This window comes from Lonchura striata, chromosome 6 (genome assembly GCF_046129695.1).
Source record: "Lonchura striata isolate bLonStr1 chromosome 6, bLonStr1.mat, whole genome shotgun sequence".
Classification (NCBI taxonomy): domain Eukaryota; kingdom Metazoa; phylum Chordata; class Aves; order Passeriformes; family Estrildidae; genus Lonchura; species Lonchura striata.
This window is the reverse complement of record NC_134608.1, coordinates 34,478,827-34,497,163: the sequence shown is the minus strand read 5'-3', so window position 1 is coordinate 34,497,163 and position 18,337 is coordinate 34,478,827. Positions and strand designations below refer to the sequence as shown.

Genomic DNA, 18,337 nt, shown 5'->3' with positions numbered 1-18,337 from the left:
CTGGACAATGACAATGACACAGGTCAACTCTGTCAGCAGGAGTTAAGACATTTCTAGCAAGTAGAATTTGTGTACTGGCAGAAAGTGCCTCAGAAGCAAATTCCATTTCTCTCTCCCACTTCATTTACTGTCTACCTACCACATCTCATTTGTATCTAACAGAGATAGTGCCTGTGAGCCCTTTTTCAAGCCCAGGAAATCACCAAGCTATATTGTTCAGAGTATTATGGGCTCATTGTGTAACCCTGCCAATCTAAATGATCCTCACCAAATACAATCAATGGATTTTAATAAACCTGTGAACAGAAATTTGTAGAGAGATAAAATTACATCTGTGCAATTCTGGTATCACTCTCAAATCTCGCTTGCCTCTCCACCTACGAGATTTCAATAGGCTTTTGAAGGAAGAGTATTTGGAAACATGATGAAAAGGAGCTAAACTGTGCTCCCTATTACATCCCAAAAGGCATGTTGAATGTAAGAGATTGGCATGCATTATGACAAGAGGATGCTGGCTTCATGTTTCAAACCATTCACTTTATACTGCATCTTTTCTAGCACTAGAGAACAGGAAACAAAGCTAACCAACTCTGTCTAGAAAGCCAAAAGCTTTCCTGATTTGTCCTGATTTGCGCCATTTTTTATCCCCAAGGATATAAAGGATGATGACTGACCCTTCATCCTTCGGGAAAACAGCACGGCTTTTTTAATGCTGTTATTTTTTGTATCTTGTCCAGGTTATGAATGCTCTCTTTGCTGTATGTACCTAGGCACAAGTTTTTGTTGTAGAGATGCTTTCAGGTTTGGAAAGAAAAAAATCGTGTTCTGCTGGGGACCAAAAATAACATTTGATCCTGCATTTGTTTGGATAACGCTTCTTGAAGTCAACAGGAGTTCTGTTTCTGTAACGACTTCAGAATCAGACTACAAAGTAGTTAAACCCCCCACCACTCCTCTCCACCTTCCTGCAGCACTTCTAAACAGATGGCAAGGAGCAAAGGCAGGCATGATCAAATGTCTACTGACCACAGTGATGATTGGAAGCTAGCAAAAAGCCAAGACTGTATTGGCTTTCAACTTTCAATGCTAAGAGGCCAAAAAATTCTTTTTATATCTGATAGAACTATTTGGAGATATTGCAGTTGCGCACAAACCCTTCCCCTTCCTTACATCAAATGTGGTAGGAATCCGTCTTTCTGTAATACCGTTAATTACAGGCTCCAGAGCTGGAGCTGTGGCGAAGGGACTGGAGGACATCTCGGGCTGAGGGTACAGCGCAGCAGGTAATCTTGGCCATTTCACGAACCACGATTTCTGTCAGCCGGAGCGCGCCACGCACGCACCGCCGCCCTGCCACCTGTCTCCCGGGGGAGGAGGGCATGGATTCATCGGGGGCGGATGGAGCCGCCGGGGAGAAGGACTGGGGGTCGCTGGCGAGCCCGAGCGCCAGGAGCAGCCGTGCGCCCCATCCCCAGCGCTGCCCGGAGCAACACGGCCGTGCCCAGCGGGAGCGCGACCGCGAAAATGGAAGCCAGCGGAAGGGAAGGAGATGCGGCGAGCGGAGCGGGGCGGCAGCGCTGCTGTGCGGAGGGGGAGGGAGGTGTGCGCGGCGCAGGTGGGGACCCGCCGCCCCCCGCCCGCGGCCCCGCTGACCTGCCAGGCTGTTGTAGCAGTCGACTTCGATGGCCTCCACCGCCTGCCGCTGCTCCTCGCTCAGCCCCGCCGCGGCCGCGGCGGCGGGAGGGCGCTGCCCGGCCGGCTCCTGGCTCAGCAGCAGCAGCAGCGCCTTCAGCTCCAGCAGGGCGCGGTGGTACTTGCCGATGGCCTCCCGGAATTTCTTGTCCTTGTAGCACTGCGCCCCTTCGCTCTTGAAATCCAGCGCCCGTCCGATGAGCTCGCCCGGCTCGGCGCTGCCCGCCGCCGACGCCCGCGGCTGGGCAGCGCCGGCGGGGCCGTGCCCATCGCCCGTCCCGCGGCCGCCGGCGTTCAGCTTGCCCGCCGCCGGGCTCGCCCTCTCCATGGCCGCGGCGCCGCCCGGCTCCCGCGCCGCCCTACGCGGGCGATGCCGCGGCGCCCGCTGCCGCGCTCCCGGCCTTGCCCCCGCGCCGCTCCGCGGCTCCGCCGCTCGCTCCCATCCTCCGGCGGCCGCCGCTCCTCCTCCCTCGCCCCGCCGCCCGCGGGGCGCCCGCCTCCGCCCGCCCCCGCCGCCCGCCGCGGGCACCGCCGCCCCCCGTTCCGCTGCGACCCCCGCCCAGCGCAGCGCGGGGCGGCGGGGGCGAGCCCCGGACGCGGGGATGCGCCGGCTCCGCTCCCCGCTCACCGCGCCGGCACGGCAAGGGGCGAGCGTACGCCGGGACCCTCAGGTCCCCGGGCTGGTGATCCCACATACTCCCCGCCCGCCGTCCTGTTCTCCCTGAGACTGAGCTCACTCCAGCCCCCACAGCCGGGTCTCTTCTGCTCCCCTGTGCCTTGCCCTCTCGTACCTGAAGGTATCGCCTCCCTGTCGGCAGGCTGGGATTCCATCTCCTCCATTCCCCTCCTTATCCAAGTTTCCTGGCTCCATCTCCTCTCCCAGATCCCACCAGGGGCCGTCCACCATCAACACCTGTTCGTGGTGTGTATACTCCGTATCACTGGGCAAAGAAGAGTCAGACCATGAAATCTCCTGTGTGCTCTGCGTAAGGGTAGCAAAAGCCAAGGGCCAGTACTGCCCTGGCACAGGTAACTCAGGGAATTTGATTTTCCTGAATCAGATTTTCCTGTGTGCTGCTGTAAAATGGGTCGATGCTCACTGATGCCTAGAACATGTCCTGGTTTGGGGGTATCAGTGGGGAGTGACTCTCTTGCTGCAGACCAACAACAGAAAAACTGTGTGGAGCATGAGGCATTGTTTTGTTAGGCCTAACACCATGTCTGCATTGAATATTAAAATAGTTGGATGTATTTCAGGTGCATTGTTGTGCCAAGATATTTTGTAGGTCTTACACATGCTTAAAAACTAGAGGATGGATGAAAAAAAAACACATTTTTTTTTTCTCAATAATATATTGGGATGCATCTTTTCATTACCCATGCAACTCTTACATGGTGAGGCTGCAGCTGTGGTGCAATGTGTTCAAGCTTCTCTCTGCAACCATGAGAACATTTTAAAATGGAGACTTGAGATTCTTTTTGGGGTATGTACAGCCCCTACTGTGCTGGCATGTGGTGTTGCAGTGCTGGGCAAACTAGAATAGCTGTGTGGCATAGCTCCATGTAAAGGTACTAATGCAGATCTGGGACTGGTGCCTGGATAATTCCATGTTAGCAGGGCCAATGAGTTGTGTTTTATGCATTGGTAATGTTAGTCCCTGCTGCTGAGTTTCTGGACCTTGTTGAGGTTGTGGTCACAGTGTGGGACAGACACACATCTACTCACTTGAATCCAAAAGACAGGCCCACAGGAGAAGCAAATAGCATAACACTGATTGTGATAGAAGTATAATTTTGAAAATGCTTTCACAAGAGAAATTATAGCAAACATATTACCAGTGATTACATGATTTCAAGTGCTTTCATTTCCAGGTGCCCTACTAGCTACATCTTCAAGAAATCTTACTTTATGAAAATGGGTTCTCAGCATTTTCAGGTAGCTCAAGCCAAGAGTGAGATAAATTACTTACAAATCTTGCTTGAACTACTTGCTCAAAATGTGATCTAAAATCAGGAAATCCTGGGGGGCGGGTGTGGTGGTGGTGGATATTAGTCACAGTAGCTAGAGTGGAATTGATGTGGGGAACCTAAATATTAAGGAAGGAAAATTCCTGTTAGGACATTGTTTTAATCTGTCTGCTAGTCATATTACACAAAGTAAGTTTAAGTCATTTCAGAGGTTTCATTGTATCATTATTGATTGCTGCTTGGGAGAATTCACAAGGACAACATATATCTTGTGCTGGAACACTGACTTTGCCAGAGGAAAGGAGATTGCCACAGAGCATTAATTGCAGAGAGCTGAGCAGCTGCACCAGCTATCGAAGAAGGAACTGTTTTCTTGGAGGGTGATGTAGTGAAGTGACATTGGGAGAAGTTGCTTTCCTTTTTCAGCATTTGCTGAGCCCATGGAGTTGCATGGCATAGGGGGCACTGAGACATAAGTGACTTTTTCTCCTCTCCCGCCCCCTCTGCTTAAGGGATCTTGGAAATTTCTTCCTTTGGTTACTGATCAACAGTAGTAGTCTAAAACAAGCTATGAAAAGTGTAAGTTTTCTTACAGAAGAGTTTGGCAGTGGCCGCTGGCATTATGGGTGCAGATCTGGTCAGAAATGGTCACAAAATAGCGATAAAACTGGGTGGTCCTTGCATTGTGAACTATACTGAGTATACCAAACCATGGCTTAGTTCCAAATTCTGCCAAAGCACCCAAATCTGGACATTTCTTCCAGAAATGTCCAGATTCTCTTCCTGACATTGCTGGTGCCTATGAGGATGAATGCCACAACCTTGTAAATCCCAAAACAGACCATAACAGAAATGTCTGAATGATTGCCATTCATTAGCCAGTTTAGACCCTTTGTTGATAGCAAAGAGTATCCCTCAGCTGAGAGCTAGATCTCTCAGACAGAGAATTCAAACCTGCCGTAAGATGTGCAGCATGACTGGCAAAGGTCAGTTTGGTTCACCAGATCCCTGTATTAAAATATTTAGGAAACATCACACCAGACACAGGGTCACCACACTGACCACAGCATAAGGGGACTGCTTTTATTTGCTTGTTTGCTTTTCAAGAGGAATGTGGTGCTTGGAGGAAAACATGAGAAGCTTTCACCTTTCCAAGTCAGACAAGATTTGTGCTTGAGAGATACCTCACATTTCCTTTAATATATGACATGATGGGCAGGTCTAGATTTTAGCTGTCTCAGGCCCACTAGACTGCCCATACAGGCTTGCCAGTGGTCAACACCTTTAATGAAAGCTTGAAAACATGACAGGAATCTGAAAGCATCAGAAAGAGTAAGTTTATATATTATATTGATGCACTGAACTGTGAAATAAAGTATACATACATTCAGATAAAATTAAGCCAATTTTCAGTCATTACCTGTATGCCATGAGATGGGGTCCTCAGGATTAGCTATTGTGCCTGTCTTTAGTCCAATGGTGAGGGATTTTCTGGCCATAGAAGCAGAACATGCTTATCTATCCCATTGTGTAATAGATGGGGTGTACATGTCTATCTGGATGCCTCCAGGTGCTGTATCTAAAACTGCCTGAGTGTGCCTGTCTCACTTCCTCCACACTGAGCTTTCCTTAGCACGTTCCAAAAGCATACACTCGCATTGCTTAATTATTATTAATAGTAGTATTATGCAGAGGTCACATGCTTTATAGGATATTTTAGGATCTGTGACTCACTAAACCATAATTTCCTGTTCACAGGTTACCTGAAGAAAATTGTCTTTTTGGAATTCTATTCTTGGCTGGAAGATGTGGGGGAAATGGTAAATATTGTGAAAAGTACTGGATCTTACATATCTGTGAGCTGTCCCAGCCTTCCTCCAGGTGCAATTTTTTCTACCTGCACATAAGATGATTAATTTACAGGCATATAGAACAGATTATCTGAATTTCAGGATACTGCTGTAAGGAAACTGGAAAGGCTCCTCAGACAGCTGAGGAAGCTGGACACTTGGGCTCTGGTGGGGCATTGAAGGGCTGGAGAATCTTTCCTATGAAGACAGGCTGAGGGAGTTGGGGTTGTTCAGCCTGGAGAAAAGAAAGTTTGGAGGGGGGACCTTATTGTAGCCTTTCAGCACCTAAATGGGGTTACAAAAGAATTGGAGAGGGACTTTTGACAAGGGCAGGTACTGTTATGATATGGGGGGATGGCTTCAAACTGAAAGAGGGTAGATTTATTGGATAAAGGAGATATTTGTCTTTGATGAAGGAGGTGAAGCAGAGAAGCTTCTAGAGGTTGCCCAGAGAAGCTTCTAGAGAACATATCCCTAGGAGCGTTCAAGGCCAAGCTGGATGGGGCTTTGAGCAATTTGTGCTAGTGGAAGTTGTCCATGCACATGGCAGGTAGGTTGGAACATGATGATCTTTAAGGTTCCTTCCAACCCAAACCATTCTGTGATTCTTCTAGATGGATGTGAATCCACTATAGCATTTATACTGTTAGGTGAGCTTTTTATAAACTGGAACTCTAAAGACTGTTATGAGGAAGAAAGTTTATATATATTGAAAACCAGGTATCAATTTGGAAAGCAGTATAGCATGTAAGGCCTCATTCCAGTTCTTGTGTATTCATTCATGTTGATGGGACTGTTGACTATGTGAGAGTTGTTTTATCAAATCCTTCCTACCAAAGCACAAGCCTCACCTATTTCCTATTGTGATGAAAATAGTGTCAATCCCTTGTGAACAGAAAAGATCCCTCATTGCCTTAATTCAACTGCAGAATTCCCAAACAGCAGCAAGCTTCCAGCATAAACAGCTGCTGCTGCTGCTACAGTCTGTCACCAGCTTAGTCAATCATCCATTATTTATTTCCAAACGGCTCTGCAGCATAGCCTTTTATGTCCATATGTAGGGAAAAGAAGAGAAAGAACTTCTGAAAGCCCAGGAGAACAAAAACAGAGAAGCCTCTGAAATCCTTTGTTGGGGAAATTATTTCTGTAGTTATATCCAAGGAAGAGAGGAAAGGGAAATAAAATCAAATTTAACAGAAGGTAACACCTTGGTACAAATTCCTTTGATCTCTCAACATAATTTGTTGTAGTCAAAAATTCCTTTTTAGAACATGAGATCCTTTGTTTACCAGTGTCCATCAAACACAACACACTTGGAGAGTATTGTGCATGTCTTTTTCTGCAGTCTGCATTCTGTGTTGGGTCAGTTCATCCTGCGGGCTGTTTGATGCCTGCTGACTGCTTGGTTGAGAATGGTTAATCAGGACTACAATGAATCTCCCAGGAATAGTATACAATCAAGGAAGAATAGCTCACAGAAATGTTTGCAGGCAAATAAGAGAGTCCCTGTGACAAGCCATTGCACATGTATGTATATGAGCAGCATCTTTGTCACAAAAAAATGCTTGCTGACAATACTAAGAGGTGGATGGGTAAACAGAGCAGCTGTTCAGAATTAAAACAACTGTTCCAAATTCTGGTTTTAGCATTCTGGATTCTTTCCTTTTTTTTCATAAATGCGGTAACAAATTGCTAACTAAGAGGCTTACTCATGAACCCAGAACAGGTCAAATAACAACAATTTAACATCATTCCCAGTGTTTCTTTTTGCACTTTAATTAAAAGTGAGTACTCTGATTTGCAGAACAGCCACACTCGAAGGAAATGATAAAAAAAAAAAAAAAAAAAAATTGGAAAACACTTTTAACCTCTTAAAATCAGCTGTTGACATCCCATCTACAGGCTACAGCTATAATCTCTCAAGCAAATTCCAGTGTCCTGGGTAGCTCTTGCAATTTACTCAGGCTGGACTAAAGAGCAGCAAGGTTGATTCCTCTGTTGTGTGTGAAAGAGTACATCTGGAAAAAATCACATCCAGATCTTGCTTATCAGACAGATACTGAGAACCACAAAACAGGCACTCCTATATCTTTCAGCCCTCATTCTTCCTCTATCTTATCTTCCAGCATCCAAAGCTGTCCTGATTCTGGAGGCGCATCTACACCAGGCAAAGGGGTGTGGTGTGAGGTTTTTGAATTAGCAGTGACCTAGATCTGACTTGAGAATATTGTTTTTTCTGAGACTCTAGGGAAGCAGACCCTCACTCCTACTGCCCCAAAAAGACCTACAGAACTGCCTAATGTACACCACAGCATTACGGGCTCAAGTTACTGCACATCAGCTCTTCCCCCAGCCTGGCAGGGTGCCTGTTCCAATCCTCCATGGAGGTGAAGGCACTCATTCCTGTAATGCTGAAAGACTGCATATTGAGCAGCATTAGTGGGGAATAAGAGACTTCATAGAAGCACTTACTGCAGGTCTGTTCATGTCTGGCATCCTCCTACTGCCCAGATAAATGGCACAAAGTTCAATGTCAGTAAAGTTCACTTAACTCCAAGAGCGACCAGATGACACTTGGTGTTCAGATCTGTATAGGAGTACAAAATAAGTCACTTGGGTTTCAATCTAATAAGACAGTATGTGAGTGTAACTGGAAACTGAATTACTGAACAACACAAAAAAGAATCTTAAAATGCATTGACTCCCCATGAACTTTGAATTGCTGTTACTCTGAAGAGAAACACCATCCAATGGTCACCAGTAGTAAAGCATGCTCAGTTTGTGTTTCCACACTAGGACTATTGCTTAGTCTTTATGCCATGCTTACGTCTTCAGGATCAAGTAGTGATTGCAACTGCATTCCAATATAAGTGCATATTTATCATTACTTGCCCATTACCTGAAGAGCTCACACCAGCACCCTTGGGTTCAACTCATACATACATCTGTAACTCTACAGCTGAATTCTCCCATGGTATCATAAAGGCACACATCAAAAGTGTATCTAACTACTTCTAAGCAGAAAAAACCATCTCTCTCTTAGTTTTGTAGCTTAGTCTTTTTTTTATGAGATTAAAAATGACACATGGGAGCAAATGGAAATGTTTGTGCTTCTAATTGCTTGGTTTGTGTGAGACACAGCTATTCCAAACTTCAGCTGAACTGCAAGAGGAAAACTAGAAGTGGTAATTTTACAGTGCAAGCAGATCTGCTAGAGAAGTATCTGCTTTTTTAATATCTGGTCTGGCAGTGTGAGAAGGAGTTAAGATTTCACAACAAGCAGAGGTGTCTGGAAAGGTCCTAGTTTGGCAATGTCTTTGAAAACCAGGGCTTACAAGAATTGTCTTGCATATCCCATCCATTTTTCATTGTCTTATGCCATGGAACAATCTTCACTAAGGTTCAACGCTTACTAACTTTGTCATTCCTGGGGGGTAGCAAACTCTGGCTTCTTGGAAAGCTCTTGCTGTGCTAGACACACTTGATGGGCTGATGTCAAGGAGAGAGTTTGTGCTGTTTTCCTGACAGGTCTCAAAAGTTCCTGCAAGTTGTTGATGGTGATTAGAGTGGCCTCTGAGGAGAAATGGGCTATTTCAGGAAGTGTGGCTGACATACAGTAAATGGTACTGTCCCCTAAGAGAGCACTTAGCCGCTCTGTCGGCAGGCTGGCAGGCCCTGCAGCTCAGATGGCTGTGCTATCCTTGGAAGAGAGGTGAGACAAAGGTGTTTTATGGTCCTGACCTTTAACATGCGCATACTGTTACTGAGTTTGAAGGGTAAACTGCAGGGCCGAGGTCAAATTTCAGTGTAAATGCATTTGTACTTGCTTTTCCAGTTAGATGTAGTTATTCTGCTTACTTTTTTCTCTCTCTCTCCTAAATGTGCTGAGGGTGCTGCAGTGCACAGCTAAGCAGATGGCTCACTTCATCCTAGAGACAGATCCATTTCTGAGCACGGGGATACTTGTATCTAAAGAAGTGCTCAAGTGAAACCATTTGAGTAAAAGCTGCATGGAGATCATGAAGCTCATTTACCACATATATGGGTGATTTTCTTACAAGTAAAAGGAATAAAAACTATGAAAGAGGAATGCTTCTTTCTGTATCTCCAACATTTGTCCTGCAGCATATGGGGTTTTCCCGAGGATGTACATTCCCAGATTTCCTACAAACAAATTTGTGAGGTCTGGTGAGCACAGAGCCTCAGGCAGTGTGGTCACAGACTTACCATCTGTGTGCGATCCCAGTAGCATCAGCCCTGCAATTTTCATGAGGTTCTTGTTTTTCAAATTTTTTTGTAAAAATGGTCCCGTTCCCCATCCAGACAATTTTCCAGGCCAGGCCTCATCTTCCAGGACACTGCAGTGACGGAAGGTGGCCAGCATTGTGTGGTATCAGTATAACTGTGTGTATACTGAGAGCTTAAATGAACTTTGAGTGAGGAAACATCATTGCTTCATCCTACAAAGAGAAGAGAAATTCTAATGGATCCTGGTGTGTGAAAGACTCTCAAACTCATTTAGTTGGTCCACGTAATATTCCCAATGTAAGGTCTCAAGTGTGGACATGTAGAGATTAGTACTATCCCTATTTAATCAAAGCTCATTGAGGATTTGACTGCAGAAAATCTATTTAGTGGTTCCCGCAGCACACTGTTATTGCATTGGTAGGCTGTTTGAAAGGTATTTCTTTCCCCATAAGCTGTCATGCACAGCTTACATTAATGATATTGCCCTGAGGAGAGTCAGAGGAGCAGTCCTTATGGACCTACTTGTCTGTGCACACCTCTCACAATAATTTCTTAGCTCTGAGCAGGAGTGTCATGGCAGCTCAGGAAATAAAGATTTACTGGTGTTGAGGAGACTGAATAGAATCAAAATGGACTATTTTCTTCCAAAATGAAAATACCTGTATTAATATAGATTATTTTAAATTACCTATTGATTGTGCCTCTACTTGCTTCTCTGATTGCATGTCCTGTCAAATAACTACCCAATGGCTGCAGTATCCACACTTCATTTAATTCTTAACCCACTGGTTTTCAAGTAAGTATGGTTTGCTTACGAGGATCAGCCTAGGTTAATCTCTTATTGGGCTGTTTCCTTCCTTCATAAAGTTGTACAATTATTTGACTGTTTTCATCACATTCTAGGCTTAGAAATACCAAAAAATGCAGAGTAGTTAGAAGAATAAGCTATGCTTGACCTTATTAGCAAGATTGCTTATTCTGTAATGTGAGGCTTTTGAAATTTTGTAAATTGTACTGAATGCATTTGATTAAAGAGGACTATGAAACAGACAAACACATGCATTAAAAAAATGAAATTCATATAGAAAGGGAAATATGGGATGACTGCAGCTTTCTATGTCCACTTTTGTAAATTTTCAATGACAGAGGAGACATTTGATCTGCCATAAAAGCCAGTATGGATGAGAAAGTAGAAAACCCATGAGCAACACAAAAATTCAGGCTACTGCTTCTGTATCCTTGATACTCATCTGAGAATCAGTTTGAAGTGATCAATTATTCTGCCCACAATAGAGTCCAAGGTTTCATCTCAAATGCTAGCAAGTCATTAGCCATATAATGTTCCTCTCAACTCACCTTTCCTTTTTAGGAAGAAAAAACAACAGTGAGTTGAATAGATGGATAATATGGATGGAAAAGATACTCCAGTGAACCTGAAGCTAAAATCTGGAAGATATTGATTTCACCACAGGTCTGATAGTAGATTTACAAAGGCAAGAAAACTCATTTAACTCACCCTTCCTTAAATCCAAATCTTGTTATGACTTGGAATAAAAAAAAAAAATAGAAAGAGACTTGTTAAAGTGTCTGACACTAAAGAATGATCATTCTGGGGCTGTACAGCTGTGTAAGACTGCATAGCTTGGTAAGGCTAAAGCTGTCCTATCTCAGTACAGAGCTCCAGCTAATTATGTAAGGACATTTCCTGCTGGGCAAAAATGCAGTTTCCCACAGATGCAATTTTTTACAGATGCAGCACTCTATATGTGAGCAAAACACTTTGCTGCTGATTTGTCCTATACTGGGGAAGCCCATCCTGGAGAAACAGCCCTATTGATGAAGGGTGATCATTGCCTTATGTTTTTTTCCCTTGAACAACGGTATATACTTCATGGCATTGATTCAAGTTGTGAAGGACAGTCATGTGTTGTATGCTGATGGCAAATGTACATTTTTGACAGATTTGTAGGACATACAGTTTGTCTGTATTAATCTCCTGATGTTCCTATTACCATTATTTATGACTACATTACCATAGCTTCTGAGTCCCTGTGCAGCCCCATTGTGCTAAGTACTACAGAAATACATTCCTGGCTTTGCTGGTTTGGCTTCACTCCAGTAGATCAGCTACATTCATGTATTTCCTGCCTTGCTTTTCTAATTTTTTCTTGTCCAACAAAAGGAATGTTTAAAACACTGGGAAGAAGAGACTGGGGGAAATGATCAAATAAGATAATTTGATTTTTAATCCATAAGTGTCCTTGCTCTACTCTCTATTGCACTAATAGAAAAACATGACTAGTTCTTTGCTGGATGTGCAAATACCCCAGCAAATACCATGTTCTGTAAGTTGCCATGTACCTGCTGACTTCAGTATGATCTGCAAAACAAATGGATGTTATGGCTCTTTCCATTATACAGATGAGGCTCTGGTATCAGTGTGGGTTCATCACTTGTTTGGAGCAGATGCTGAATCTCTGTGATGTGAGCCTAATTAATTTAACCTACTCTTTCCTACCAAAGCCTGGTGTAAAGTATTTACAGCTGACTCACTCTTGGCTTATGTGGTTGAAAAAATATCCCAGATAGAGGATTCTCAAATGTACAAAAGTGTACTGGACAGTGCCCTCCTGCTAAGCTACTTTGTCCCAGCTTTGTACATCCTGAGCTCAGGGTCTCAAGTATAGGCTCTGGAAGTTTCTGTGAAGTGGAACAACAACTCTGATATCAGTCTCTGATGAAGGACAGTGCAGCACCAGCATGATATACTGATCCTGTTCTGATACCCAAGGGTATACCCTTGCTTCTTTGGGACCCTTCTGAAGCAAAGTATAAGATAACCTGTATTTGGGTAGGGAAACCTGGAATTTTTTAATGTAGCCTGTGACAGGAATTTTGTTAGTCCTGCAGAAGAAGGGATAGATCCTCCTGAGAGTGGTATTTCTCTATAAATTGTAGATACCAGAGTCCATGCTGATCACCAATTCACTAGGAATTTCCTACCCCATAGAAGACCTTTCACCTTAGAGGTTATAGGGCAAAAAAGTGAAGCCTATAATCACACTTTCTGTAGCCACTTCTGAAGGGAAAGGAAAAGGAACACACACCTTCTCAGCCACATTTGCAGTGACCAAGGAAATACACTCTCTGAAAATACCTTGATCAGCCTAAGCAGTCAAAAGACCATGTAGCTATTGAGATGAAAGGCCCCCATAAACTCATGCCACCTCTACCAAACTGGATATGTTGCCTTTCCTCTCTCCAAAACAGTGTCCAGTTACCTTTTGATATATGCAGTATTACCCAGCAGGGAAGGAACATTTTGTTACAGATCATTTTCCAAAGGCCCACCAAATAGGCCAGGTTGCCCACCTTAGACATTAGTGTCAAATTCCTGCTCACTCTTGACCCAGGGATGAGCGGCCCTGGCTATACAGCCAGTACCTGGGCTCGATGCTTAGGCCACTTGCCTGTGTTCAACTTTGGATAGTGTGGAGGTACAGATAAAGAAGAGCAGTGCAGCCAGGATGGAAATAACATGGCTTTTTTCAGTACCTGTTGAGGCGGGGACATGTAAAAATCCTGTGAAGGAAGCAAAGGTATTAGAATTAACAGGCAACCAACACCAGTAAAAAATAATGCAAAAGGAGAGCAGGGAAAAAGAGCTCTAATTAAGGACCTGCCTGGCCCGTTAGGTATCTGAGACAAGTGATGAAGTGTGCACACTAAGATTTAATGGTAGGTGAGGATATCTGTTTTTGATAGATGGAAGGTGCAGAGAAAAAGTATTTGTGACTCAATGGACAGAGCAGAAATGAAAATTCTTCACTGAAGTGAAATAGACCACTTTTAGCATTATGAAGCCTGCAGTTTTTGAAGCAGAGATATTGCTAGACAGTTTTGTTCATGTTCTGCCACCATTGCTGCTTGCTGGATTTTGTAGCTCTCTCCAACATTGAAATACAGAAATTAAGTGTTTATTTTCACTTCCTGATCTGGTCAGCCTGTTTTGCATCCTCCCACTGGGAAGCACAGGGCTCACTGCCAAACTGAAGCCCTCTGTTTCTCAATATAAAGTACAATAAATCAGGAAAATAAATCTGATTTCTTAATCAGACTAGAGAGACTATTTTACTGAAGAACTCTTTCAGATCAGCTAAGTGCCAGACTTAAAGGCATAGAAATCAATGACTTTGTAGTTTGGTCATATTTGGAGGTACAATGAACAGTAAAATGAGGGCATTCAAAGGTTATTGAGAGGTATCCACCAAATGCCAAGGCTGTGGTGCAGTCCAGAGATTGGGAATATTAAATTGCTAGACATGTGCAATAAACAGGCTGTATGGTAAGAAGATTGTTTTGCTTTCCTCCCCTTCCCTGTCCTGGGCAAGCCTTCATTGTCAGCAGACACTGCTTGTTGGCAGTGACTGGGCCACGGCTGTACTCCAGGGCCCTGATCTGCCCTTTGGAAACTGGGGGGAAATAAAACATTGGCTGACTCCCAACCCAGCTAACAAATGCACACAAGTAGAGCTGTATGGGATGGGGGCTGTGCTCCAGAGTTGCCTGACAGCTTCATCTGCCTCTTGCTAGATATTGGCCTGTATGTGACCTGTACAGCTCTAGGGACATGGGGCAGTTTCTGCTTTTCCCACCAGTTCCCTCCGCGTGATCCAACACCTGTAGATTGTACTTGCTGCATCCTCCTTTGTCACTGGCTTTTACGTTGACAAAGCCAGTGCAGCAGCAGAGATGCTAAGGTCAGAGATGTCTGCAGAGACACAAAAGTCAGCATCTGCAGTTGCTGGTTACATGATCATATGCAAGATGACATAGTTTGTGCTTCTTTGCTTGGAAGCTCATTTCCCCTCCTGCCTGCAGTTGCTAGAAGCCATGTGGCATCCTGACATTTCATCTTTATTAACTTCTTGACAGATAGCCTTTTGGGGCTTACTGGGAGATTAATTGTTTTCAGGAAGCTTTTAGACTGTTAGCAGGGTTTAATATTTTCTTTCCCCATTCTTTCAAACAGGAGACTCTAATAAAGCACTATGAGATGTATTGAAATGATGTGAAGATGCCAGGAACATTATTCCTAGTATCCCTCAGTCCCTCTGCTCTTTGCAGCCCAGAGCTGAGAGCAACAAGGTGAGGGGGACACAGTTTTGAGAAGGGCACTGGCTGCAGCCATAATTGCATCCACTTTAGTTAGATTTTACCAGTGGCATTTTTCCAGGGGGGGAAAAAAAAAAAAAAAGAGCTTACAAGCCTGGCTATTTTTTTTATAGTCAATGCATGTGATTAGCAGTATTTATAAAAACTGTGCAGAAAACAGCATCTCAGGAAAAGGAAAAGAACATGCAGATGCACTGAGCGAAAGGAGAAATTATCAGACTTTGAAGTCAGCAAAAGTGCCTGATTAAGGATTTAAAAAATCAGAATTTTGCAATTTGGCTGTACAGTGGATTTCTAAAGCATAATTCAGTGATGGCTTTTGAGGCCTGTGGAAGCTGTTTTGTAAATGACTGCATGTGTAATGCCATCTGAAGATACCAGCAACATAAGTGTTTTCAGGGTGGAAAGAGAAACTTCACAAGCAAAAATGTTACAACAGAATATGGGTGATGAACTCATGGCAGCTCCCTCAAATATTTCCTTTCCCTCCTTACACATTTTGTGATTTCAGCATTTTCTTTGCATTGCCCATACATTTCTCTCTCATGGTTTTCCCTCAAACTATGAGATAAGGATTTAAAAGAATATTTTTCCATTCCTATTTATTATAAACCAGTAGCAAATTGCTCATTTAATAAGTAATTCAAGCCCAGAAATTTTTCATTAGCACAAAAATTTAAATTTCCCTTGAGCTTCATTGCAGAACTAGATTTAATGGAACATAGAATGAGACTTGGAGATATTTACTATTAATCTGTGAGTTCAAATGCAGGTGGGCAGAATCTGAGGTGCTGTGATGATATCGTTGTTCGGGAGCCCCTATTATGTTTTGGAAACCACCCAGAGTTTAATGATAAGGATTTACAAACAATACTTTTCACCTCATGGCATATAGCTAGCTTATTTGTTCAGTCTCTGCAGACTGTTAGAAATGTGCCCAGAGATGGTTTTCCATCCTTTTTTAGATGTAGTCCTCTCAGTTCAGCTGTGCTTATTTGAAACCATAAAGGGACTCCTTGGTAGTCTCCCTGCTGTACCTATAATGTGGTTTAGAGCACTCAGTGCTAACAATCCTGCATCCACTAGAGATAACAAACACTGTAAACTAGGGACAGTCTCTTCTGTTATACTTAGGGGAGCATAGTAGCATGAGATTCCTCATTAGCTCTGACCATAGGAGTACAGAAAAATAATTCCACTGCAGGGAGAGTGACACTAAGTGACATCCGAACACTGGGACTAGAAAACGTGTCAGTTTTTATCCAAGGGTTTTATGCATTTTTAAAGCACACAAATTGAATGAATATGTCTAAATGCTCATTGCTTAAGGTGCCTTTCTCTGACATCAAATGCAGTGTGCATAAATTCCTCATTTTATGTGATAGCTTTCATTATCTCTCCATCTGTAATCCACACCTCCTGCTAAGAGGGACAGAACTCCAATGCTCATTAGGACTCTCCCTTTAGAGGAAGACAAGTGAAAAAGCCCTCATCTTTTATGCTATAGCAGAAGGTGAAAATATTACCAGATTAACAATGCCTTCCAGCATGCAGTCTCACTATGTAATTGAAAATTCATTGTAAGCAATCAAGCCCCATTATTTCCCACCCAGGTATCTTTACTTTTCAGCTGCTTGCTCATCTGAAGACATACTTGCTAAAGAGAGGTGCAGAGTCAGCAGGAAAGATGGACAACATGAATAATTAAAATAGAGGTCGAGTTTACATTTGTTACTGAAAAGAAATGGTTTTCACAAAAATAGAATAAAAGAGGGCATCAGAAATGCTTCCGAAGGATGACTGTGATGTCTGGTGGCATTTTTCCCTCCAGGAGGATTGCTCTTGACAGGTTCATAAAGGTATTTGGTTTATCATGGCAGCCTATCAGTATTATTTGGAAACATTCTAGTGTGGATAACACTAGGGAGATGTGTTTGGCAAAGGTAGAAACTGCTAACCAGTAGCAGCTAACTAATGAATGGGGATCTGCAGTGTGCACACAGGAGAATTACTCCATGGAAAAGCACATATTACACAAAATATTATCTCAGTGGCAAAGACAAGTATCCAGGAAGCGTGAAATTGAAAAATTAAGGTTAAATTTGATTTTTAATCTAGTTGTGCTATTAAATGATACCAAGCACTGTTTTCATGACTTTCTTCTGAATTCAGTATTACATTACAGTTGGACAGTGCACTTCTGTTCAGTATTTTTTCTTCCACCATTAAATCTTTTTTACTTTGCCAATTGAGCAAATATTTTTTTGAAGAAAAGATTAATTTTCTCAGAACACTTACCATCCCAGCCTCCTATTTTTGCAGATATTATCAAATTTATTTTCATGAACCATTCAGAGCTAAGGGGCCTGTTATCATCTCCCTTTTAGAGATGTAGCTGGGAGACACTAAGAATACAAAAATCTTATTTTGAATAATAAACTGTGAGAGACTTTAGAGACCTTAACTTCTCACTGTGCAAGAATTACAAAACACACAAAGCATGACCAGCATTATTTTATTTGTATTGAGGACCAGCACATCTATAAATCTGAGTCTGAAAAAACTTCATTAATTTAATGCATGACTATAATACTCGCAAGACTAGAGTCCAGTTTTTCAAACCAGCATTTTTCTGCCTGACCTTGTCACTTTCTGTAACCTTCACTTGGTACCTTCACATTTTTCAACACCAGAAACATGTAAAGCATGTGTTTTGCAGGCACCTCTTCTTCACAGAAAACAAGCCCAGAGTATTCGCACATTATAGTGACTTTAATATATTGAATGAGGTAGGAATCCTGGGAATTAAAAAATAATAGAGTATGTGGTTTTGCAGTCTGTCTCCTAATGCATTAATATGAGAGGACTGAATAGGGAGTAAATAAGCAGCATGATCTCTCTTTTGCTCTAACTTCTTTATTGCCCTTGTACAATAATATCCCTTTCCTGTACTTTATACACAGTAAAGTACTTCCTATACTTTTTTCACACAGGCCTCTAATGGAAGGGCAAGAGATTCCATCACCAGCTATGATCACATGCCATCAGCAAGGTGATAACTCCAGGCTCTCTGAGACTCGGCTACTGCTGGCAAGGGGATGGCTGATCTCGGCAGCAAAGGCAGAGTCCCTGGAGGTACAGCTAGCCTGACATAGGGATATTGGACACACTGCACAGCAGACTGGGAGACTGTAGTTGTCAATCTAAATAAAGAGCTTAATAATCTTCAGTTTATGTATATTCCTCCAGCTACTGAGTGTTGCTCTTCACTCTATAAATAACTGATGACTGATGATTTCACTTAAGAGCCAAAATGCCAAGGACCATACCGCAGGACAGGAACCATGCGGTGTTTTGATGATGTGACCTCAAAACATCTATTATTCCCACATGGCTAACTAAAT

General features: G+C 43.2%; 1 protein-coding gene and 1 long non-coding RNA gene across 3 annotated transcripts in view; one reads left to right on the top strand and one right to left on the bottom strand.

Moving 5' to 3' along the window:
- The window catches only part of TTC9 (tetratricopeptide repeat domain 9), a 36,540-nt gene extending 34,520 nt beyond the window's left edge, over window positions 1-2,020 (bottom strand). Inside the window, exon 1 of the mRNA XM_021540770.3 lies at window positions 1,654-2,020. Coding sequence (XP_021396445.1) covers window positions 1,654-2,020 — 367 coding nt within the window. The remainder of the gene's footprint in view (window positions 1-1,653) is intronic.
- On the top strand, window positions 1,011-18,181 carry LOC116183741 (uncharacterized). Of its 2 annotated transcripts, XR_004148429.2 has the most exons (3): window positions 1,223-1,283; window positions 5,419-5,480; window positions 17,927-18,181. It is a non-coding gene; the product is annotated as an uncharacterized LOC116183741 (long non-coding RNA). The 2 variants fall into 2 exon arrangements; XR_004148430.2 differs by lacking the exon at window positions 5,419-5,480 and having other exon boundaries at window positions 1,011-1,283.
- Window positions 18,182-18,337: the final 156 nt, after the last annotated feature.